The sequence below is a fragment of the Phalacrocorax carbo genome, chromosome 2, assembly GCF_963921805.1.
Source record: "Phalacrocorax carbo chromosome 2, bPhaCar2.1, whole genome shotgun sequence".
Lineage (NCBI taxonomy): Eukaryota > Metazoa > Chordata > Aves > Suliformes > Phalacrocoracidae > Phalacrocorax > Phalacrocorax carbo.
In genome coordinates, this window is record NC_087514.1 from 25,497,767 (window position 1) to 25,524,427 (window position 26,661).

The 26,661-nt window shown below is 39.8% G+C and overlaps 1 protein-coding gene across 1 annotated transcript in view; it reads right to left on the reverse strand.

The window, feature by feature from the left end:
* The window catches only part of CPQ (carboxypeptidase Q), a 168,330-nt gene that overhangs the window by 59,569 nt on the left and 82,100 nt on the right, over nucleotides 1–26,661 (reverse strand). The window contains exon 6 of the mRNA XM_064442350.1: nucleotides 380–491. Coding sequence (XP_064298420.1) covers nucleotides 380–491 — 112 coding nt within the window. The remainder of the gene's footprint in view (nucleotides 1–379; nucleotides 492–26,661) is intronic.

Sequence of the window (26,661 nt, forward strand, 5' to 3'; positions counted from 1 at the left end):
AGAGAACAATATCAGAAGTCTATCTGTGACTTCATGAAGCTTCATCTTCATTAAAAGGGAGGAACTCATTAAGACAAAATGAAAAGGAGTGACTTCTTTCTAAGGTACCTAGACATTACATCCTACAGTGAACTTTCATTCTATGATGACGGTGACCATGCAGGCTCAAAGCACGTTCTAGATCATTGATTGATGTGTTGCTTTTGGATGACCCCTGCGATGAAAGGAGGAGTTTAATAGACAAACTTACAAAATATTTATACTAAGTATGAATATTTGTGCTCAGAGGAATGGATAAAATAGAAAATCCAGTTTAGACAACATACAAAATGTCTTGTAAATGTAATGCATTAAAAATATGTTAAAATTAAATATTTACCCAGATCCTTAATGAGTGATAATGCCTCCCATGATATAAATGCTCCTCCACCGTCATCCATAGCTCCCTGCCCAACATCCCAGCTGTCCAGATGTCCACTGACCAATACAATCTGGAAAAGCAATTATGAGGAAACATGTCTACATGAAAACACTGAATCAGAAAAGTCAGTTCAGCATTTAAGTATTTTAATGATTTTGTCATAAATTTGGCCTTTTAGTTTAGAACAGGAGGAAGGAAACATTTCCAAGAAAATTAAAACATTGCCCTCTAGTCACTGAATATAAATCTGGGGTGACCAAATCCATCCTACTGCTTCAAACCACTGCCTAAATCCAACTAGATATGCTGTGAGAAATGTTTAAATGAAAAGCTTTGTCTTGTACATTAACAAAGTGCATACTTTCCAGAGATATAGGACTACTACGTTGCAGAATGGCGAAAAATTCTTTCATATTCCAGCTGTTTAAGCCTTTAGGCATGATATTTGATTAACCCTATTTTTGGGTGCATAAGGAAGAAATATGAACTTAGACTGAAGTGTTCCCAGACAGAGGTTGTTTTTTTTTAATATATCTATGGTACTTCTCACAGAGTACCTGTAGTTTATTACTGGATCCTCTATGTGCTACAACAATGACAAGGTATTTTATAGTTCCATTAGTCATAGGATATTTGAAATTAAAACCGACATGGTAGCAAGTCCCAGATGGGTTTTTTGTGAGGAAAGTTTTGTTGCTACAGTAGAGTGTAGTAGTATACATATCTCTAGGAACACCCACTTTCAGATCTGAACTCTTCAAATGTTAACAAGCAGCATCAGACCAATACCAGAAGTGACACAGTTCCCTGACTGGACCTGAAGCTGAAGGGCTGATGGATCTGATTGCAATGGAGAGGTCAAGAAGGGACAAGAGCTTTGAGCTGAGTGGGCAGTGTGGTAAAATGATGCAATAGGACAACAAAAAAAAAGAGCAGGGAGCCGCTGCAGTGCCCCAGGAATCTTTGAAGAACTGGTACCAGTAAAGAGTGCCCTTGGGATAGGGTGGAAGCATCCAACCCATGACAGCTCAGCACTGAGGAAAAACTGAAGGAGACCCTGGAGCACCCGCCTGTGTCCTGCCCAGAACTGGCCAAACATGAAGGAATGCTTCGCACTCTCTGGTCTGCCGATGTCAAACAGGTCTTAGAGTTGTGAGACCTACAAAAAGGTGAAAAATACTCATTCCTCCTTCCACCTTCTTCTTCCTAAGGGATGAGGATGTCCTGGCATATCATCTCAGCTTTCATTCATCACTCTAGCACTGAAAATGAGAACATAATGAGTTTTTCCTGTTATCATTGCTGGAGGGTGAGAGCCTATGCTCTCAAGTGTGCAGCTAACATTGCAAGGAACTCCTTGGCACCCAAGCACGAAGGTCTCTATTTTTCCTTTCACATGAGAGAAATCTTAGTATGTTTTCACTGGTTATTAAAAATAATGGGCAAACAGATCATGGTAAGACAAAAAGCATCAAGTATTCATCAACCAACCATGTTTTTTCATCCAACCAAATACAAACTCAAGTAACACAACTAAAAGGCCCCTCTATTAAACAAGGGCCGTGATAAATTACTAGTCATATCCATTGTATTGCCATATGTCCAACCAGAATGCACAAAACCCCTTTATATTTAGAAAATACACTATCAAGTGTTTATAAATGCATGTATTATAAAAAACAGAAGTGTCATGCCTTAGAAGCTGGAAAAATTTGTGATCAAAATCTGAAGAGCAGCTTACTCTCTCCTTCTCAGACGTTCCAACTCTCTTTTCTGCTTATCCAGCCTTAACTCAACACGTGCTTGCTTTCCAGCGCAGACTGATTTTCTTGGTTAGTAGACAGACATGCTGCAGCCTTTATTCCAAAGCCTCCCCTCCTTCAAAAGCGATTAAATTTGGACAGCAGGCCCCTCTGTAAAAGTCTCAGATTTACTCAGGAGGTTTTCCTGCATTTTATTGTCATGATCCTTCCAGGCCCAGCGTGAAAGACTCAAACAGCACGTTTTCGGGGGATGCTGCCCTGCAGTTGAAGTACTTAATCTGCTGCAAACTTCTGCTACAATAACAACATAGCTTGAAACCAGATAATCTAAGAAAAGCCATGCCAGCTTTGGAGGTAGAAACCTTTCTAAAATGAGAGCAGAAAAGAAGGGCTTACGGCAGTAGTCCTTGTTCTTTTTGTTTACTTATAAGGGAGGACTAAGCATGCACGCACACACTTGCAGGTAGCGAGGGCAAAGCATGAATGAACTCTGCTTTGAGTTCATTCATGCATGTGCAGCCCCACTGCAACCTGCCTATGGCAGACAGAGCTCAAACACCACCACACTTTGCAGCCAACTGATGCAGACTCATTACTGTCCACTCAGTAAGGAATTAGCAAATAATAATAATTAAAAAAAAAACCAAAACAACAGAAAAAGCTCTGTGTGAAAGCACCACTCTCTGCAGTATAAAGGATATCTATTCCACAGCTTCAAAATCACCATGCGGTTTGTTTGTTCTTAAAGCAAAAATTGGTTTTAAGAAGGTAACTATTCACCTTCCTGGGAAACAGAGCTTCAAGCTGAAGTGAAGTATTTAGAACAAGTCTGTAACCTCATTGAGAGAGGACCAAGTTTACAATAGAAGCAACGCCTTGTCTTTAGCAGTGAAAGAATACCTCACTAATGCTGTTCCCTGGCAGCAATCTCAACACGAGTGTCTGAGAGGGAATTATTCCTCATTTCTGTAAAAAAACACATATTGCAACAGCAGGAAATTCCAAATCAGACGAAGGTGGTTGTAATCCCATTTGGGGTTACAGACTCCAATCATAAAGCATCTTTACCAACTCCAGAACATTACACCAAAACAGATCAAAGTTCAAGTGGATTGAGAAAGTCAGTTAATTATATGGATGAACTTTTACTTATATTTACTTAAGCTGATGCCAAGAGCAATTACATAAATACAACCGATGTACTTCTATGTGAAACTTTTTTCAGAACAGTTGTTTTTTTAAGCTCTCAGGCTTTTGTAGCAGCTGCTAAAATGAAAGTTTCAGTGATCCTGCTGATAGCTAGCCATAGACATTCTTAAAATAAGACACGGTCATAAAATAACACGAACTCTATGTTTATGTTGGTCTTTAAGTAGATATAATGTGTCTGGGCAATAAACAGAATTATTTCTGAAATTAGCTCTAAACCACTGTATTATTTAAAATAATATTTTAAAATAATAGTATTATAATTCTCTGTACAGGTGGGCCAATAACAAAGGCAGTTAAAGCTATAAGGACGTATGATTATTGCATTTTCCACACTGCTTTCAAATCTGTTATCAGCTCCAAATCTACACATAGACTAATCGCTTACATTTGCACAAAACTTCCCCACAGAAATGTCAGCCATGTCAACAGAATGTAAACATTGCAAAGCAATATAAGTATGTATAAGTCTTTCTTTTAAATGTACAGAGAAACCACAGGCAACTCTATAGGACAGTATAAATACAGCAATACACATTTGCCACATTGACCAAAAATACATTTAGGGTAAGACAGCTTGCATGCAACATGACAACTTAAGATTTGGCTTTCCTGCAGTGACACAGCTAAGAAATGCTACTCTAGACACAGTCCTGAGACAATACAACAAAAGTGAAACTGCAGGAAACATTTCAAATAGAAGGTGAGTTATTCTATTTCCTTCTGCATCACCATTATGACCTCTATTGGATGCCTTTAAGTCATACCCAGCATTTCAATCAAGCAATATGAAATTTATATTATATTTTATATATTGATATAAATATATATGTATATGGTTTTTATATTTTAAAATAAAAAAAGATTAGGGAGAGGAACCACCCATTCACATACATTTGCATGCGTCAAGGAGTTATCCTTCTAAGCAGGATGTTTTTTGCCACTAAAAAAATAATCTCCCATTCCATACATAGTCACATGTGCCTATTGCATTTGTCACACAGTAACTTCATAAAATGTAGGTGAGCTACCTTCTGCTTGGTTAGAGGGAATTTTAAAAAAAGCCTATTCCACTTTTAGTCAGTCTCCATAATCTCACTTGCTCCTGTAGAGGTGCAAGGCAAAGGCAACCTTAGAGATCATAAATAATAAACATTAGGAAAGAACCGTAAGTAACATTTTCAACCACAGAATTCAATCTAGAGTAACATTTGTATCAAGTTGTGAAAACCAGCATGCAAAGTTATTTCCTGTCACTGAGGCAGATGGTAACAGAAGAGTAATGAAGTCACCATTCATCTTTGCCTGTCATGGATGAAGATGACTTCATGGATGAAGGTCAGGGTCCACAAAGCAGGACCTGTATTGATGGAATCTAGCTATCAACACTTTCTCATAGAAAAGCTTATCCAAATCACTGAAAAGCAGTTTTCCTGACATCATCCTCCAGCAGACAGGGAAGATAAGGAGCACCTTAACTTGCATGGAGAGGACAGAAAACTTAAACAAGGAGTACATACACAGAAAATGGGATGACCAAGAACTAAATAGGTTATCAGAAGGAGACCAAGCATCTTTAGCCAAGACACATTCAAACCCCAAGTGCCTCTACGCCAAAACTTCAAGTTGAAACAGTGAAGTGCTCTAGACTGTAACTTGAGTTCTTTTCAACTGTTCGCCCACATTTTCAGCTAAATACTGCCACAAGTTAGTCGTTTGCTCAGGCAACACAGGTCTATGGTGTTTCAGCCTAGTTCCCAACTAGCTGGAAACACATGAAAAGCATTTCTATTCAAATTTTTGTGGTTCTTTTTTCTCCCGTTTGCTTCTAAATATGTCCATCTTAAGCTCTCGGTACCACAATAAGGCCTTTTTTCTGCATGAACCCCCTCCCAGTGCGTGGGATATTTGTACAACACTTATATGTATGAACGCCACATACAGTTAATTTGTGTTTGGACCAAAATTAGAGGAAAACAGAAGTCAGATAAGAATTAGGATCCCCTATTCAATCCAATCAAAAAATTACCTACAAATTCTCTCCTTCCCCATACTCATTACTCTTTTTACTCACACAAACACTCCCTCACCTCACAGTTTCCTGTCTTCCCCAGTCCCAAACAAAATTTCTGATGCTAAATAAACCATGACTGAAAAACTCTTAATCCCACCTTCTCAGACAGAGGAACCCAGCACCAAATTCAGGCCTGTGCTCCTAAGCATAGCGGGTGCATTTTGAGTAATCTACCCATTTGGATAGCATGAAAACTTTGAACTGCCAGATGACTTCAGTTTATAAGGATCTAAAGATTTTCTTCGTTTCACTGTGTTAACAGCATGAGAACAAAGGAAAAGAGAAAGACAGCATATCATGTACCTAACTAGTGGGCAAGTAAAACAGCTGGCAGGACTAAACTGAAGCCCAATCATACTTAACCTGCCTTCAGAACTATGATTAAACAAAGTCTTCATATACACAGATTTGTAAATTAAGAGTACTTAATCTGGCATGGCAGTTTTAGGATATATCAGCATCATCTCCAGCAGTGCTTGCAAATGTTTTCTGGAAAATGGCAACACGAAGCAATATGCTTTGCTATTGACTAACCAAAAAGCAAAGCTGGCACTAGTGTCCAGTCACCTCCCTCTTCTAATGTAATTCTTAGTCTGCAGACTGTATTCTCTTTCTCATTTTTAGGAAAACATTCTGTCATCTTAACGGAATAAAATTTTGGTGTGTAATTAGTTTTTTTGCCCTGACCCATTCCCTTCCCTACTCCACCTCAAACCTTTCTCCCTTCACCCAGACAAATGACAAATTAGAGTTATCTACTCTTCCTACTTGATACTTCATGTCCAGGCAGAGACACATTCCCGTATACAAACCAACATTCCTCAAGTTTTAAAATATTTACAATAGTTATTTATTTGTATCATGCCATAAGATTCTGTAAATCAGTCCCTTGGCTCTTCCATCAAATGCCATTCTGAAATCTAAACAATCAGAACTTGTAATCCTATGTGCTGTAGCAGTGCACAGACTGCAGCAAATGCATCACACACCATCTTTCTTTCTGGAATCCAACCCAGCACTTCCAGCAGGATAGAGACTTGAAGGAAAATTCTCAAGCACTGCATAATAAAGATAACCATTTAAACAGTTCTTGCAGGCACACTGTGTCTTGTATCAATCCTACCACTATTTCAAGCTTAGCATTTCAGCATCTGGGGAATACAAAACTGACAGACTTCCCATCAGCAACATAGCACTATATGGCATGGGATTAGAATTGGGCTTCCATGCAAGATTAGACATATATGGGCCCCAAAGGGATGCACCCACAAGTGCTGAGGGAACTGGTGGATGCTCTTGCTGAGCCACTCTCCATCATCATTGAAAGGTCGTGGAGGACAGGAGAGGTGCCCAAGGACTGGAGGGTAGCCAATGTCACTCCAATCTTCAAAAAGGGCAAGAAGGAGGACTCAGGAAACTATAAGCCAGACAGCCTCACCTCCATCCCCAGAAAGGTGATGGAGCACTTCATCCTGGAGGTCATCTCCAGGCATGTAGAGGACAAGAAGGTTATCAGAAATAGTCAACATGGATTCACTAATATGAGATCATGCTTGACCAACCTGATAGCCTTCTGTGATGGCGTGACTGGCTGGGTCGATGAAGGGAGAGCAGTGGCTGCTGTCTATCTTGACTTCAGTAAGGCATTCGACACTGTCTCCCATAGCCTCCTCACAGGCAAGCTAAGGAAGTGTGGGTTGGATGATTGGACAGTGAGGTGGACAGAGAACTGGCTCAGCAACAGAACTCAGAGGGCCGTGATCAATGGAGCAGAGTCTGGCTGGAGGCCTGTCACTAGCAGTGTTCCCCAGGCGTCTGTGCTGGGCCCAGCCCTGTTCAACATATTCATCAATGACCTGGATGAAGGGACAGAGTGTAACCTCAGCAAGTTCGCTGAAGATACCAAGCTGGGAGGAGTGGTAGATACACCAGAAGGCTGTGCTGCCATCCAGCGAGACCTGGACAGGTTGGAGAGCTGGGCCGAGGGGAACATCATGAAATTCAACAGGAGCAAGTGCAAGGTCCTGCATCTGGGGAGGAACAACCCCATGCACCAGTAGAGGCTGGGGGCTGACCTGCTAGAAAGCAGCTCCGTTGAGAAGGACCTGGGAGTGCTGGTGGACAGAAAATTGGCCCTGAGCCAGCAGTGTGTCCTTGTGGCCAAGAAGGCCAACAGTATCCTGGGATTCATTAAAAGGAGTGTGGCCAGCAGGTCAAGAGAGGTTATCCTCTCCCTCTACTCTGCCCTGGTGAGACCACATTTGGAGTCCTGTGTCCAGTTTTGGGCCCCCCAATTTAAGAAGGATGTGGAACTGCTTGAGCAAGTCCAGCGGAGCGCTACCGAGACGATCAGGGCGCTGGAGCATCTCCCTTCTGAGGAAAGGCTGAGAGATTTGGGTTTGTTCAGCCTGCAGAAGAGAAGACTGAGGGGGGTTTCATCAATACCTATAAATACCTGAAGGGTGGCTGTCAAGAGGATGCGACCAGACTCTTTTCAGTGGTGCCCAACGACAGGACGAGGGGCAATGGGCACAAGTTGGAACATGGGAAGTTCCACCTAAACATGAGAAAAAACTTCTTTCCTGTGAGGGTGCCAGAGCAGTGGAACAGGCTGCCCAGGGAGGCTGTGGAGTCTCCTTCCCTGGAGACACTCAAAACCTGCCTGGATGCGTTCCTGTGCCCCCTGCTCTAGGTGTCGCTGCTCAAGCAGGGGGGTTGGACAAGATGATCTCCAGAGGTCCCTTCCAACCCCTGCCATTCTGTGATACTGTGATATTTGAATATAAACTGTCCTGTATTTAAGAATGTGCAGTTCATTATGACCTGAAAAAAATTCTTTGTCTGGTTATGTTTAAACACAGGTCTACTCTATTATGTGTGATTCCCTTAATTTCAACAGCTAAATTCAAGCATGGAGCTATATCAGAGATACTCAGTTGTAAAAAATGTTTACTTAGTAAAAACTCTTTGTGGAAGTCTACCCTGATCATTTCCCAAATATTTGTCTTGGGCTACAAATATGTGAAAAAAGATTTGTGACTTTCAGCTCTTGCCTTTAAGAAAACACTAACTGCCTCCAGTTAAACTGCAATTGGATTAAATCATGCCCTAAATGTAAATCAGGAACATTACCACATTTAGAGGATTTTATTTTGTATATATAAGAATATTTCTGCAAATTAGTTTTTAGCTTTGGTGTCCAAATAATATGACTTCACTGTACAGCTCCTTTTATTAGATTTCACGCACATTAGGAATGGTTCTCAAATAATCAGTCTAGCTGTCTCAACTAATTTACAGTCTAAAAGATACAGTGAAGTTCAGAAAGAAAAAATGATTAAAACAAAAACTGTCTTTTCAACTTAATATGCAGTGTAGTAAGTCTTAACTTCCAGGCTTCTGATTAAATGATAGATCTGTACATGAAACAGAAGTGACTCACTTAGTCACACAAGAATCCAACCCTATTATTGCTAAAAAGCTGATTAACCTTCAAAAAGCCTCTGTGTCACAATATACAGTAAACTCTTTAAAGCTGAATCTCTACTTTGTAAAAGTGATTGAAAAGAAAATGTTCCCGGAAAGTATTGCAACCAAACCTCCCCGTTTGAAGTGAGTCTCAAAACCACTGAGCAGTTAAATAGCATGGGCTGATGTCATTTATAGTATATAGGACAGTGAAGGAGAAAATTAGTCTGAAAATAAGTTATTAATGATAAGGGAATTGTAGTAAAGGTAATGAGACATAGAAACTATATGACCATTCAAAAGATAACCAAGTATTTAAATGACTACCATTTTCTTATTAAATGTTGGATTTCAAGGCTTAGCATTTCCATATTTAAGTTCCCTCGAATCTTTTATTTCCTATTTCCTGAGCTGTAACGTTTCAGAAATAATACCACTCTTTAAAATACCGTATTTCAAAAATATTTTAATTTATACATTTCAGCGCAGCTTCTAGAGGATCTAAGAGGAAAAATCATAACAATAACTACATCTAAACAAAACCAGCTATCACCGAAATATCGCTTACCCTTGCATTAAGATGAGGATGCAGCTGCTATTTATCTAGTTCAAAGATGAGCAAAGAATCCCTGCAAACGCCCCTGTATGAAAGCTGAAACAGTGTCTGACCTGATATGCAGAGAGAAACAATCCTTTTTCTACACTTACCAAAGGAAGACTTCCCTTACACATGTAGTAGATGATTGGTGTATGAAGAAAGGGATTATTTTATAATCTAGAGAGTCCTTATATTTATATATTTTTCACTTTAGGGATATATGTGGCCCTTCTACCACATTACTACAGATTTATCAAGATTCACAAATGTTTTATCTTGGAAATTTCCTTTATCAGATATTAATCTCAGCTAAAGTAAACATTAATGCCTAGGGCTACCCCTTTCACTGAAGCATTTACAAAACCTATCCTAACTGTACACTGTGATACTATGTACTACTGGCAAGCATCACTTTCCAAAATTGGAAAAAAAATATTTTTTTCTCAAAAAAAATTACAAAACTATTTTTTCCTCTCCAGAACACTAGAGGACCCCTTAAAACAGACCCCATGCCCTGCTAGCACTGCCTTAGGGCATTGTGAGGATCCAAAATGTCCTGAAAGCCATCCCGAGTGGATGAGGGATTCAGAGAGCCACCTCTGAACTGTCCTCAAGGAAATGGATTTAATTTTAAAAATCCCCCAAGAAGACGGCTGATGGAAGCAAGTCAAAACAACCCTTAGATGGTTGTAATACTATCAGCGGACTACAGGAGAGGAGGATTCAAAACCTAACATTTATGTCCCAGTGCCAGACACTGAGCATCAGAGAACACTTGAGGTTGGAAGGGGTCTCTAGGTGCTCATTGATTTCCACACCCTGCTCACAGCAGGGTCAACTTAGATCTGGTTGCTCAGATTATTGTGCAGTCGAGTTTTGAAAATTTCTAGACATGGAGATGCCACAACCTCTCTGGACAAACTGTTTCAATGTTTGCTCATAGGAAAATATTTTTCCTAACATCTATTATAAGATAACCTTTTTTAAAATGTGCCCTACTGAGCCCTCTCTGCAGCATTCAAAAGCCAATTTGGATTTTGAATGCCGTCAGCTCACAAGCCTGCCTTGTAATTTTACATCTCCAGAAGCTTTTACTTAATTCAGCACCGCCAGCTGGACACAACGGAAATGAAATTCCTGCCTTCTACCACATCATTGTCCCTCACCATTATACATACTAAAAGGAGTGTTGATCATGTAATCAGTTCTCCCAAAACTGTCTCATCATCCCACTTCTGTAGTCACAATGATCTATCAGAACTGGTGATGTCTCTTGTCGTCGCTACTCTATAGGGGGAGGTGGCTCTACGCCTTTCTGCTGTGACGGCAAAAACTTGCCATTCACCAGCATTAAGTATTTTCATGGTCACAGATTCACAGGAGTGTGCTCACAGCTGCCACTCCAGCCTATGACAGAGGCTCATCTGATGCTGTCCTCTTACTCCACAAATCCAAGCGCAGGCCAGGTTCTGGCCATTTCTTCCTCTGCTACATAAAGGATTTCATTGTGAAGCACGCTAAAACACTCCACTAGTCTTTCATATGGTTACTGTAACCCATTCTTATTTCTATGGCTTATCCTACATTCTTGGCATCTGCACTGTTTTTTTTTCAGAATTTTGCTAAGATTATCTTTTAATTTGTCACAGCTTTTTAAAAGACTCTTATTATTCCTTACTAATTTTTAATGTGCACATATTTTAATTTCTCTTTCCCATATATACATTGCTTCTCTCTTAAACTGCAGAATAAACTTCTCAACACAATGCTAACTTCATGCATTTCCAGAAGTGCAGCAACCCACTGGGGTGGGGTAGGAAGTTAGTAAAAAGTGATGACTGAAACACCAGCACATGCAGCACAGGGAATGGGCAGGAGAAACAGAGGTCTGCATTCAGCAGCAGGGCTGCCATCTCCTTGGAATCCCAGAGGCATGGTGGGATGGCCTGCATGACCAGAGGGCTGCAAATGATGGGTGCAGGCTCTTTGGGAAGGACAGGCTGAGAGGGTGATGAGGGGCAGTTGCACGTTGTGTGAGAGAGCAGTAGGATCGCCTGGAGCTCTGCGCGAGGCCAGATGATGAGCCAGCTCATCATGTGGGTCAGGACTAGTAGGCAGACCAATGCGGGTGACTCTGTGATGTGTCTGATACAGATAGCCCTTGAAAAGGAAGGAGTAGGTGAGGCTTTCTTCAGGCAAACACAAGAAGCCCCAGGTTTGAAGGCCCTGGCACTTTAGCCACCCCCACACCTGCTGGAGGGACAACACAGCAGGACACAGACAATCCAGGAGGTCTCTGGAGTACGCTGATGACAACTTCCTCACAGAGGTGGTCGAGGAACCCATGAGGGAGATGCTTTGCTGGACCTGATACATACAAACAACGAAGAACCGTTTGGGAATGTGAAGGCCTGCAGTGAACATAAGATGGCGAAGTTCAGGATCCTGAGAGGAAGGAACAAGGCAAATGGCAGGATATCAGAAAGAAAGATACACCAGGAAAGTAGAGTTTAGCCTGTTCAAGGACCTGCTTGTAAGAATTCTACGAGAGACAGTCCTGGAGAGAAAGAGAGTCCAGGAGAGCTGGCTAATTTTCACGGATCAGGCTGGGGCTGACCAGCTAGAAAGCACCTTGGCAGAGAAGCAGCTTAGGGTCCTCATGGACTAGTTGACCATGAGCCAGCAACGTGCCTGTGCCATAAACAAGGCCAACAGCACCCCAGGCTGCATCAGGCTTAGTGTTGCCAGCAGGTCAAGGGAGGTGATCCTTCCCCTCCACTCAGCACTGGTGAGACACATCTGGGTGCTGTGTCTAGCTCTGGGCTCCCCAGAACGAGAGACATGAACATACTGGAATGAGCCAAGGGCCACAGAGGTGATGAAGAGACTGAAGCACCTGAAAGAGCTGGGACTGGAGAAGAGAAGGCTCAGGGGATCTCATCAATGTGTATAGATAACTGATGGGAGATGTAAGGAAGATGGAGCCAAAGTCTTCTCAGTAACGCCCACTGGCAGAACAAGAGGCAACAGGCACAAACTGAAATGGAATTAATTTAGGAATAAGAGAAGCCTTTTTTTTTTTATTTCAAGGGTTGTAGAACACTGGAAGTGCTACCCAGAGAGGCTGTGGGGTCTCCATCCTTGGAGATATTCAACACCAAGCACTACAAAGCCTGCTCCAGTTGACCTGGCATTGAGCACAGGGTTGGACTACATGATCTCCAGAGGTCTCTTTTTGTAATTTTGACAGTGATTCCAAACTGAATAATTCATATTTTCTTCTGGCTCTATATATAATCCACATTTCTTTTGGCTCTGAAAATTTCATTAAAGAGGCCCAAAAAGCAGAACACAACTTGGAAATCAATTCTACCAAACCCAAGTATGTCCTTCAAGATCCAGACAGCTAAAGTACAACCATAATCTTGAATATAGTATTTTACTGGCACAAGATAAAGAAAACCTCTTTTCTACTTAGGGCAGTCAAAATCACGGTAAAAATTAAAGTTAGTATGAAATCCATTTTATGGAATAATTTGCAATTTTTGTCTAATAGTTTTATAAACTGATGCAAGAACCCACAGAAACAGGACATTATTTGGCTTGCAAAATGAAAAAAAAGTCATTATCTTACACTGACCCTAAAAGAATTGCTTTCTATATTGCATGAGACATGTCTTCAAAGTCTCAACATCGTCTTCAAATTACAATCCTTCTTTCACCAATTATAGTCTCTTTGGTTTCTTTTACTTTCTGATAATTAAAGAGCATTTCTACTGAGGCTTAAATGTGGTCTTGGAAATCATTAGTATCTCATTTTTAAATTCAAATCAGTTAAATATATTGTATTGATCTCTTTATCAGTAAAGTGGGACTAAACATTTATTCCTATATTTATGACAGCATTAATGGAAAATATTAAGAAGTGGAGAATCAGAGTCCCCATCTCATGTTGAAATTACTGGAGGTATATCTCCTTACACAAACAAAAATTCCATCCACAACTTCTAGTACCTGTGCACAGCCCCACAGAAACAGAAGAGTTGTACTCACAGAGACACAGCTAAATACTTGTAACACCGACAGATTTCCCTACTTGATTTCCATTAGTGTATCTCAAAAACTCTGAGTTTTGATACAAAGTGAGAGCTCACCCTTTGTGTTTATCTGTCCTTAATTTCTTTGTTTATATACTGTTGTGACTCTCAAAATGTGTTTGACACAAGTTTTCACCAAGATGGAGAAGAGGCTGCTTTATCAAACTCAAACAATTCTATAAAAGACCAGATGAGACAACTGTTGTCAGGATGATTCCTAGGGTGGAATTTCTGCTCAAAGTCAAGGGAGATTCAGTTTATTGGAACTAGTAATGCAAGAGCTCTGGAATGCATTTGGAGCACAGTGGACTTCAGCAAACCTGGTGCAAACTACAGCTGTGGCAAAGCAGGAAATAACTGTGCCAACACAGACTTCAAGACGTTTGGCATACCACAAGGCTGAAAAGCAGTTCAAGTGTATGGCTGCTGCCTGTTGCCATCTTTTAATACTTGCACATGCCATGCACAAGCCAGTGTTTCCCTTGCACAGAACAGAGAGCAGATGAATAACTCATAGCTCTGGACACACCCTGAAGAAAGGTTAAAAACAAGTCAACTGCAGTAACAGAAAGGGAGGAGATATACAAATCTCTTGTCCTGCCTTTTCCAAAATCATGGTGTGATTAGCGCAGGCGGGAATACTAGAAAATGGAAGTTATCTTGTTTGGAACTGGTCCAGCTTGTATTCATTTCATATTCATAATCATTTAATAATATCTGAGTATTCATTGCAAGGGACATGCAGAGTGATTACTGTACTCATCCTAAAAGTGGGAGAGGCATCCTCATGGCCACATTCTGGAATGAAACCGAGCTGTGTTTTGCATATTGGTCTCCATCTCCCCCCTATCAAGCACCTCAGTAATGGCTGCAGGTTGGTATAATCTTTGACATTTTCACATGCACAAATTTCTTCATGTCTTCCATAGCATGGGAAACTTTCTGAGCTTGTGAAAATGTTCACAGCACATTTTTTTCCCCTGTGTCTAGCTACAGAGAGGAAATGGAAAGAAGAGCACTAGAAACACCAGCTACGTCCAGGTTATACAGATAGGTTTGTGTGATGTGGGTTTCTGTCTACTCAGACTTAACATAAAATTAATGTCCCTAGGCCACTCAAAATCTGTCAGTGCTAATACTCCCTGTCACTTCACCTTGGATTTGAATCCCTGACCTTCATCTAAAAGGTTGTGTGTGTCACTGCCAATGCCATCTCCCTCTAGTTTCTCTTCCTATGGCTGCAAGTTGAAATAACTTAGTTAAGTATCCCTGCACTCCCAGTTTCACACATGATGGAGGAATGTATACTCATAGAGATGCTGACACCTGTACAGAACTGGCTAACCAGCTGAAAGCACCACTGAGTGCTATTAGACATCAGTCTTCACTCACCTTCAAAATATGCATTAAAAAGACCACGTATTCATCCAGCCTCCACAACCCTGACACTGAATGCAATAAAGGTTGTTGAATTTTTTAATGAAACCTTGTGTCATACTAAAATTATTACTGCTGTTCTATTTGTACTTCATTTCATATCTGTGTTGAAATGAATTTAATTTCTCCTCCAGGCACTGTTCTCAGAGGCTTCTATTCTAATTTTATTAGGTTTTGTGCCTTAACTTTCAAAATTAAACACAATGGCTACCATGGTAGTACACAAACTGATTGTATGTCCCAGATTAATAAGCTTGAAAGGCAAGTTTAGTTAAGATTATATCAGGGTTGTACATGCTTAAATATTTTAATGGCTGAATATTAAAAGGAACTTATTCTAGCCTTTAAATAAACCTCTGAAAGATTGCACACAGAGAATTAGGGGCATGAGGAACAAGATAATCCTAACGCATCCACTCTAGTCCTTGTTATCAAAAGTGCCTGAAAAATCTGGTTCATATGTTTATCATTTGAGTGCATCCAGCTATTTTTATTCCCATGTTAGTGGATTTAATAACACAACGATTTCAGAATAACTGATAGGGATCTTGGTTCTCTCTAAACTCTTCTCCTCCCACTGATGTCTTACAAAGCTTACTACTGACTTTCCAAGCCGGTCTTGGACGCTTCATTCCTGTTGAAAGAAGAAAAGATGCTTGATGGTTGGCCAGCATTTCTTATCTCCACCACGTTCTTCTCAAGAGACTGAAGCCTTTATGCAGACAGTTCCCTTTTTGTCCACGTATGGCAGGGACAGGCTGAATGTGAGCCACCAGTTGGTTCAAAGGTGGTAACATTGGAGGACATTTTAATTCTGGCTTTGAAAAATGTTCATTGCAAAATAAGGTCAGGACAAGCAGGAAATGTGAACATTTATTAGACTGATCTTCCTGAACAACAGTAAGCAAAAGTGTTTACCTACATTTCGCATGTTACAAATGAAATAAAATAAAAATTAACTTATTCTATTACTAAAAGAAAAAAAAAACAAAACAAAACTACTTTGCCACTGGGCTGCTATTCCTGTCACACTGAAACCCCTCAGCTTGGCAGGATAACTGACTTGAAGACAGGTATAAAACACACCCTCTTGGAAAAAGTTGCTTCAAAGAACAAGTCCTCTGTAATGCATATATCCCCAAAACACGGGAGCTGCATACCCGTTTTCTGAAACCACCTACTCTCACATTACCCACAGTGTAGTTGCAGAAGTCACTCTGGTAACTAACTTTTACTCTTCCCAGCTGCAGGACACCTGATATTAACACTGCTACCGTAATTACACCATCGTAATTGTAACTGAGCCACACATAAGGCCAAAAAATACAGAACTGAGATATTTCTAGGACCTTGCCTACAAACTTTGCAATCTGACAAGCAACTTTTCAACTACATTCTATTCCACAACTAATACAGTGCTACTCTACATACTCCACTAAACATGCTTTTCCTAAAAAAGAAAAAGCTAGCTAATATTTTATTTCTTAAAAAACCCATGAGGGAAGAAGTTAATAGAAACTGTAAGTCAACTGAGGTAAAAAGAAAGCTGCAGATAAAAAGTTTCTGCAGTTCTGTAGAAAGTTTGTCTCCAATCCAAGTATGTCACCAGAACTGCCCACGACTTGTTGTTAGTATCATCAAATCGGCATAGGTTTGAGGGGAAGAAATTTATATAAACTGCTGCCTGGGAACAGACATTAGCCGGTGATGTTGTAACGTGTCATTTTCTCTGAGCATGTCACCAGTGAAAACACAACTGAGCAGCAGAATTTCAGAAAATACGCACAAACACATACAATAAGTGTGCTAGATTGCCTCAACAATGATTTGTGTCTATTCAGCTACAGCAGATTCTTGTACTAAAGACCCAATCTCTCCAAATTACCCCAAGGAAACACTGAGAAACAAAAACTGGCCGGAAAACCTGGCTGCAAATGTATTGCAGAAAAGCTTTTAAGTGGTTATGAGAGACCTGAGTTTCCTCTGAGAATAAAGACAAAGCACAATAAAAGCTCAGGGTACACTGAGCAGGACTATACTGGCAAAGGATGGGTGTTAAACAGGTGTTTTGTGTAATAACAAAAGTTGTGCTTGACATGCCAATGATTTTCTATCCAGGGTTGTCTTGGTGTACCCCGACACCACCTTCACCATAGCTGCCCTAACAGTGGCTGCAGACCTTCCTTTGCTTGCTCTCCAGACCATCCTGATCAGCAGCTGCACCCATATGTCCGCACTGGTTTTCAAGAGCAAGAAATGCGTAAGTATCAGGTTGTAACTAAAATCTCCCTCCCACTCTTTCCACTCCCATTTTTTGAACTACAGGGTGGAATCGACCTCAGCGCACCTGGCAGGGTTTTCTTAAAGGTGTGAGGGATCGGACACCTTCCGTGGGTCACTGTGGCTACCAGGAGAGCATTTCTCTCCTCAGGGCATTCCTCTCCTCTCCCACTTTCCAACTCAGGCTGATCAGAGCAACTTTCTCTGAAAGATAAGAAAATGAACTCTCATAGTAAGGATGGAGGGGAGAGGGCAACCTCCACTCGGCAACTGGAGGTGGTAAAACTCAGGCAATTCAGGGTTTTTATCGCATTCCTGGAAAGCTGCTTTATCATCCTATTCCATTTGTTTCTCCTGCCTCTCCAATACTCCACCTCAATTTCCTCTCAATTAATTCAGCCCCTAGAGCCTATTTATTGACAGCTTGACCACCATGGAGGAAACAGAGAAGAAAACCAGAAAACACTTCATAAAGCACCATTAATCTTCAGAACTTCATAACGGGCCATACATCTTCAGATATGACCTGTGTACAAATTCTAACCAGAATATGCAACATTTCAAGTACCTTTAAATGTCCCACAAGTTATTAGATTTTCAGTTTTCAGAATCTAATCTCAGATCAAAGACTTAAATCAACAACAGTTTACATATAAAATGAGATGCACATGCTTTTCAATATAAGGAAGTGCATGCACATACAAAATACAATAGAGTGTTACAAGATTAAAGTCCACCTAGCACGACATTTGTAGCAAATTCCTTTTCTGAAGTAACATTGCAGAACCCAGAGTTGTACCAAAACCAGAGAAGTACAGTTTCATAGACTTAAGCAGAAATACCGATGGTGAGATTACCTAGGCCAGCAATAACAATGTCTTAAAGAATCTGCCTTCAATGCTTCTGCATTTTGTTTTCACAAAGTGTTTGCCTTCCCTCTGAATCCAGGACTTTATTCACATTTTTTCATAAACCCACAATTTTCTAGATATTAAATCATATTTCTTGACTCAAGACTACTATTATATATTTTAAAGGCATTTTCTTCATGCCCATCAGCCATAGCAAGAAAACTGCTTTTCCAAGGTTCTCAACAGAAGGGAGATTACTAAGTATATTACTATCACATTAGGAATATTTAACAGTGACCATATGACCAGTGGTGGAAATTCCAGTGAACATATAACAGGGTTTTGTTCAGATATAGGAGACAAAGACCTTTTGAATACAAATGTTTTTAATTCAGACAACACATGATGTCAGAAACATTCAGAGAAATTAATATGTGAGCTAAAAATACATTACTCCCGATTCTCCCTTGCATACGATCTGCAGGGTCTGGACTGCATTATGAGTTTGTATTTTTTTTCTTTTTAAAATTTTTTTCTCTAATTGAACCTACAACCAAGGACTATTTTATTTCACAGAGTTTCCCAGAATCCATCACAACATCCGAGTAATTCCATGGTGTTTACTGATGTGTCCAGCATCCCCGTACATTCCCTCCCTCTCCCCATCACAGTGGGAAATCATTTGTTGATTAAAACGCACTGTTTGCATCATTACACAGATCTTAGGCAATGTAAAAGATGTGTGCTTTACATCTGCAGGGGACTAGGATTGGATTTGGTGCAGTATGGAGTTTGACTGATTCACATGAAATCTGTTCCCTGCATTTAGAGACGATATGTTCATTTCTCTCAGAATGAAGATGCCTACCATGACAGCCTGCAAGCTTTTGCCAGAAAAGCGTGAGTCTCTACAGAGAATGACTCCAAGCAATATTCTGTGGGCAGCAGGTTAGGAAACAAGGAAGATGGTCCGATGGTTTTTTCTGCAAGGGTCACATTTTAATAGTTAGGTTGAAATTTATTTTTTGTATTGTTCATAGATATTTACTGAAAAAAAATCAGTTTTCAGTGTCAAGGGCTTTGGCAGCACATCCTTTACAAATGAAAGTACTAGTTAGGTTTATTAGTTGGAACATGTTAACCACAGGCACAAAGAAGCCATTGTGTATGCCTGGTGCTTTGGTCTGAAGTTTCTCCTCTCCCAGTGCTTGCTAGCAGGATGCTTCTCATATAGTATTTGGAGGAACTGAGCACTAGCCACATATGTAAATTTTGTAATAGATGGCATGTTAAATAACATCTCCTACACCAAAACAAGAATATGTAAGTTTTGACAGATTTAAAAGCAAACAAACAAAAAACCAAAAACCAAAAGCACAAAGGAAGCAAGGGACAGTGCTAAGACATTACAAAATTAAAATTTGACTAAAAGTTATTCAATAACATAAAATATTTTTCTCTGGACTAGCGTGGCTGAGGGTGGGAGCCCTTTAATTTTTGTGAAAGTGGATCCGTAAGACTACTAGCAAGCAATGCATTCAGGACATCAGTGCAAGTAATAACACTCATATCAACAGAGCCTAAAAGCAGAGAAGGACACAGCTTTTTTTCTCATGGGTTTTATAGAAGGCAAGCATAAGGAAACTCTGACCCTGTGGAAAAACCTCTGAAGCTGGATATAAGCCTCCTCTACAGCAGCCAAGAAACTATTTGTTGGATCTTGTCTAAACACTTAGAGCAAATGTGGTTTAAATATAGTTTTGATTAGTCTGGCTGCATCTATCTGAACTGAGCAATGTTTACAGTATTTATTATTTCTTTTGGTTTATATAATATGCTCTATGCATTAATTTTCCATGTAAATAGCCAGCAATTAGGACCAACGTCCAGCAAATGTCCTCAAATTTCCAGTATCCCCATGATGTGATACTTCATAGACAGCAGACAGTCAATTGCTCTCTCCTTTTCATGAGACATTTAGACATAAACAAAGCTAGATCCCACTTTATCCCCAAGTTGCACAGACAGTCTTTAAGATAATTTCTTTGTAGCTTTCACAGAACTCATCAAAATGCATTCAGTTTGGACAAGTCACTGTTAACATCACCCCAAAATGCAAAATACCTTGCCTTGAGAGCTGGACTTTCCTACACCACAAAGCATCTAAAGGAGTCCTAAAAATATGTCACCAAAATGCATATTGGGAAAAGATGGATTATTTCAGAAGGTGGAAGACATCATCTCCAGAAAGCTGCTGAAAGAGTCCAGGCTAGTTTCAATTTCCATCAAAACAGAAGAGATCAAAGGGTTGGATGAGCAAAGAGAAAACATACTAACTACACATTGTGAATACCAAAGCAGCATCAAAGATATACAAAGGCTGCAAGTGCAAGGCCAGCAGAAGTTCAGCCAGTTCCAGAAGTGTCTTGTAAAGAAAACTGCAATGGAGTCTTCTCCCGACAGCTGTGTAATTTCTGTCACTACCACCTTTGGGTCATTCACTATCTACTACATGGATGTGCAATTATCAAACAACGATCACCACTCTTTTGCAGGCTGCACATGCAGATATTGCAGACACAAGCTCCTTTTTCCTTTGTGCTTGTCTCCCAAACTTTCCTGGTCACAGAAACAATCCCACATTAAATAAATGAAAACCTCCCTCACTAGTTCTAACTGACATGCTGCTGTCATCTTCACTGACTGAACATAAACCAAAACCATTGTGGTTAAAGAAAAAAGAAAATTCAGCTTTGAGCACAAGCAACAGTTCACAACTCCAAGCCTGGAGATTTGCATATGATAGCCCACAGTCCTGTAGCCCTGTCTCCTCTTCGGACTGGGCGTAACCCAAGGCCTCTCTAGTAAAAAGACAGCTGAGCAAATATTATTTATTCATACATTATAATTTGTTTTATTTTTATATGTAGAAGTTTGTTTAATAAGATAGTGGAACTAACAAACACCGACTAAAAACTAGAGGCAGAAGAGATGCAATATGACAGCACACTCTTCTTCTTGTCAGTATTTTGCAGCATTTGAAACGTTTAAAACATGAACCAAGAAAACATGGGGAGCTAAGTGATTGGCCATTCTGTAGACAGCTAACCATCCCTCTCAGGAAGCTTTTCATGATATTCCATCTAAATATTCCCTGCTTAGTTTATCTCAAGCAATTATTCACACTATGTGTAGACATTTTGTCCTCCTCTCCCACCAACTCACTTGCTTCAGAAATACGTAATTATTCTTCAGTTGTTCTCCCCTGCCATTTCCTATCCTGTGTCTACATTTTGTGTTCTCTCCACTGAATTCCTTTAAAGTAATCAATACTCTTCCTTTGCAGGACTGAAAACTGATAGCTAAAAATTGACTTCCAGATGAAGTCCCATCCTAAGATCCCTAAATCGCAACAAATCCTTGCAACTGCATTATGTGGTGGTGTGGCAGCTCCAGAAAATTCTATTCCAGAAAACCACTTTATTAACCTGGGGAAAAAGTGATTAAAAGGAATTACCTGTTCTGTAAAATATTCATAATTGAAAGGGCTGAAAAAAATACTATGTATAGAGAATTTAAATCTAGATGCAACCATCAAGAACAAAATATCTGAAGAGGAGAGTTTGTGAGAGCATGAGAAGGCCAACTGGCAGACACCTCTAGGACCTACATGCACCTGCAAGAAATGCTGGCTATGAGAACAGACTTCAGTTTCGGAAGAGCTGAATAGTTAAGACTCTCCAATTTAATATCAGCCATTTCTCATTCCTCCCTCTCCATCGGGATTTAAAAACCTTAGGTCTCTCCTCTCTCACTATCCTCTGAAGTAGTTTTTGTTTTAATTCCCTATGCACATACCGTGATTCACACCTCTCTCCATCCTTTTTCATTACCTCCCCTTTGTAACCTCCTTTTTCCTGACATTCCTAATTCCTTGGTTGAACATGACAGAGTAAAAGGATTTCTCTTTCTACTGCCCAACCATGTCACTCCCCATGCCTCAAAATCCTCTTAGTGACTTTAATCCCTCGGCTTCCCCCTCTTCTGTCAAACAGCTTTCTGTACTTGCTCTGAAATTCTGGAACTCTTATTTCAAAATCTGTACTTCCAAACTCTTTACAAAGCAGCATTTTAGTTGCTCCCTGTGTGTCTTCCACTTAACTCTTCTCTCATCCCTAGTTTCAACTGCAAAACCTTTGGGAGTGTAGCTACCCTGTTATTCTGTTAAAGTGTCCTTAAAAATTGGGATACTATGGACACAACTACAGCTATCTGAATACAGGAAAATCAGGAGGGCAATCATATTTGTTCTAGATGAGCACACTGCTCCTTCTCCTTTTCTTGTTATTGGACCATAAGTTTAGCAAGCACCAAATATTCCCACAGAGGGTAACTGCACGTGGATAACTGTACCTGGGTTGCAAGACTTGGATGCCTGATCCCAAAGTTTTCAGTGCCTGTGAAATTCCACCCTTCTATAGGACCAGATGGTCCCTTTTCAGCAACACGGACTAAAACCAAGCAATAAACCCATTTCATTCATTCCTCTAGAACACTTAGCTTCAGACTATCAGTCCTTATTACAAGATGCTCAGTGACCTGAACCTAAAAACCAGCAAGGATGACACAAAGCCGGCCGGCAGTGCTGTGACACAGCTGCAGCTGGTGTAGCACAGGAACCAACAGAATAGGTGAGGTCACAGGTGGTGTCACCATGAACATTCAGCATGATGGAACATTTGCATGGTACTGGTTGAAATACAGCTCATTTCTGTCCCCTTTAATATGACTGAAAGTTGCCCAAGTTAACAGTGCCACTTCCAGACAAAATACTTTCTCCAAAAAGAAAAAAAAGAGAGTAAGTGCCATATGCGGCAAATGCAAAGCCGTTTTTGCTCCCCACACTTGATTTTAAAGCAGTAATGGGTACAAAACTTTAAGCAGCTATTATTAACTATTGTAACTAACACACTATAAACATTTATCATAACAAATAGGCAAATAATGCAGCTCTAAACCTGGTCTACTAGCACTGTTCAAAACATTTTCTGTTCTGATAAAAATTTTCATTACCTAAAAAATATTAATTGCCAGTTGAATTTCCAAAAGACACAACGTTGAATGAATGAGTGTGGTAATTTCACGTAGATACAGTTATGTCTTAAGTCCAGATTCAGAGGTGGCATTCATCACTTCTTTAAAGTTGCAGATTTTTCCCATCCCCTCCTTCAGCCCTGCTGTTGGGTAAACACCAAATTTTCAAATGCCTTCTCAAAAACATTTTATCCCATCTAATAAAGCTGTGTTAAATGTTTAAATCTATTTTGAATCCCACAGGACTAACATTATCAATATTTTCCAGCTATCAACTCTATAATTTAACTGTATTCACTCAAAATGCTGTTGATTAATATTGATTAGATATGTTTCTTTAAAAGTTGACTGCATGTGCAACTGATCTGGTATTAATGGTAAAATTATACAGATACCTACCTGTTTTATCTCCTGAAATCTCTTTACCAGAGGTTATACAATGGCAGTTCCTCAATAATTTCCCCTGCCATTATACACCCTACTTAACTAGTTTTACTGAATCTTTCTTAAGTTCATAATCAAAGAATAGATTACTTTTGTAGCTCAGCCGTGAGAATTCTGAGCTATTAACACTGACCATTTCAGCACAATTTTTAACACACTTTAACAATGTTGAAGGCAACAGTTCATTCCTATTCTCTTTCCTTAAGTCTCCTAAGTAGTTTTATAAGCACAACCTGCTGGAGATAGTCTTGGCATGAGAAGTAGTTTCCTCAGTGGTTATTTGTAAAGATATTTGCTAATAATTCTACAGACTAAAGTTATATTCCACCACATTTCCTTTCAAATGCTCAGAAAACTGAAAAACAAAAGAAGTTTTTTTTCCCCTAAAATCATTCTGCTTTGGCCACTTCATACCATGGTCAACTGCATATCCATCACTTTATTTTTCATTCTTTATAAACAATTTATAGAAGCAGAGCAATTCCCATGATCAGATTTTTAGATATAGGTACACTCTTTTGCCCTCTGCTTAATTACTGTATTATACAAACCACACTCCTCTCACCCAATTTTTAAAGCATGACTGCTGTCCATTACAACACATATTAGAAAGAAGCCAGTACAGTTCAGATGATAAAGTTTCTGCACGGAGGACACAGTGAAAGTTAAGCCAGATTCTTCTGCCTGTTTTTAGCTTATAAAAATATCACACTTAATTAAGGGGCTTTTTTAAATTTTCTGACTGAGCATAATATTGGCAAAAACTAATCAGGCACCAGTCAAAACAAATAATCCCTTTGATTTACTCCTCTGATGACTTGAACTGGTTGAGTGTAATTCATTCTTGAAAGAATTTCGCCCCCCAAATCCCACACTGTGAGCGGCTTTCAGCCCTGTGAACAAAGTGAAGTGGTCTCTGGTCTTCACGGGGAGGCTCAGTGATGTGGAGAACTTTGGCAGGGCTACAAAGGCTCGGCTGAATGGAGGCAGTCTAAACAGATACGGCTGTTTGGTTTCTCTGCCGGAACTGCTGAACACAGAAGTAAACTGTATGAACTCTGTTTGCTCACTCAAAGTATCACAAAAAGCACAGTTCATGATTGTCTGCTTTCTACTGACAAAAACATGCTCAAAAACCCCTTAAACAAAAAGCCTGTACAAATGTTGAGTATTCTATACACACAAAAGAAGTTAGCGGAGACTGCTAAAAGCTTAGAGGAAACATGATCAGCACAAAGGACACAAACCAAGTCAGGAAATAAAAACCCAGAACGGCTCTGGTTGTTCTGCCTGGAAAATACAGGCAGAAGGGCCATTCTGGATTAGGCACCTAGCAGGAACCTTGAAATACTTGACCTATATCCTTGTTGGAGAAATTTTACACTTTATTTCAGGGAGGAAAAAAAACCTAAGGATCAAAAGACTCCTTAAAACCAGTCTGATGCTCCAGGTATAAGACAGCACATCTTTCTCAGGGAGTCATTTAACTGCTGCTTCCTGAGCATCTACCTCAGTTGTTCCTGCTTCACAGAGACACTGCCAGTGCCATGGACTTCTGTGAACTAAAACTGGAGCAGAGTGGGTGTAACTATACTGGTGCAACTGGGTCTTGATGTATCTCCACTTGGCCTCGTTCTCCTCACTGATCAGCTTTACAGAGTGCAAGTTCAACTTCACCGAACTGATCCTGAAGACTTGCCATCACAGCACGGCAGGGTGGGCAAGAGCATTCTAAGGCAATTCCAGTTCTAAAACTGCATCAAGAAAGAAAGAAGGGGATGCATTTCTCCAGCACAATCACTTAATAAATCTAGTTTTCCACAATGCTCAAATTCTGTATGATATCTCAAGTCTCCCCCTCCTAAGCCACAGTAAAATGATTTATTCCATAAAAAGGGTACATTAGCCTGTCAAGTACAGAAAGCACCATTCAAAATATTTAATTACACTGTAAAAACCTTTTATTGTTGTTGTATTTTTTAGTAATTCAGTTACAGCAAAAGTGATTCGCTCGAAGTTACTAAACCAGTGATTTATTAATCATTCTGTTTAGCCTACTAACTGCTGCACAAAATGCACTAAATAAAAGTCACAAACTCTTTTTCCCTGGAGCAATCTGTTTACAGCATGCAGAAATTAGCTAGTGAAAGGATTATAACAATTTCTTTTATCTTTAGAAGAGTTATAGTTCCTGAGTGCAGCATCACTGGGAACCTCTTTCCGGTATGCTTTCAAACAAGACAGTAAATCAAATGTACCAAATCCACTTTCAGTTGCAGTATTTTTCATCCATATAAGACACAGCAAATAGCTGAAAACAGTGTCATAGGTTTCAAAAGACATCTCTATATAGTTACATATTGAGATTATGTTCACTTAATGTAGAATAATGCAGAAGATACATTACATGGGTTACCAGTGGTAGAGGTAAGGGAGAAAAAAGTATGTCCCAACAAACAGCAAGTGAACCTGTTGGATTTAATTACTGAACCTTGTCCTCTACAACAGCCTCTTGAATAAATAGCTTTATAAACCATAAGTGAAATAGATTTTGCAGATAGAACTTTGGTTATTAGATATAATTTAAATAAAAGTCTCTACTAAGGAACTCAGCTGGACTAGAATTTCAAGGAAAAGTGAGTTGTTCTTAAGTTACTGTTTTTTAAATACACGCTCTGGTCCATTCCCAGCTCTGACAGCATTCACTGAATATCCTCCTGATTAGATCACCAAGAACACTGTAACTCCATACCCAAGTATGTCAGATATATGTTATTTGTGAGACATCACACCCAGAAACAAAGTATCTTACGCAGCAACAATTTCTCCCAAAGTTTTCCAACTCTTGTTGGAATGAGCAGGTTTAAGTGAACAAAAATATTCCTGTTTCAGTGCAGAACATGCATTTCCAGCCAAAGATTCTTC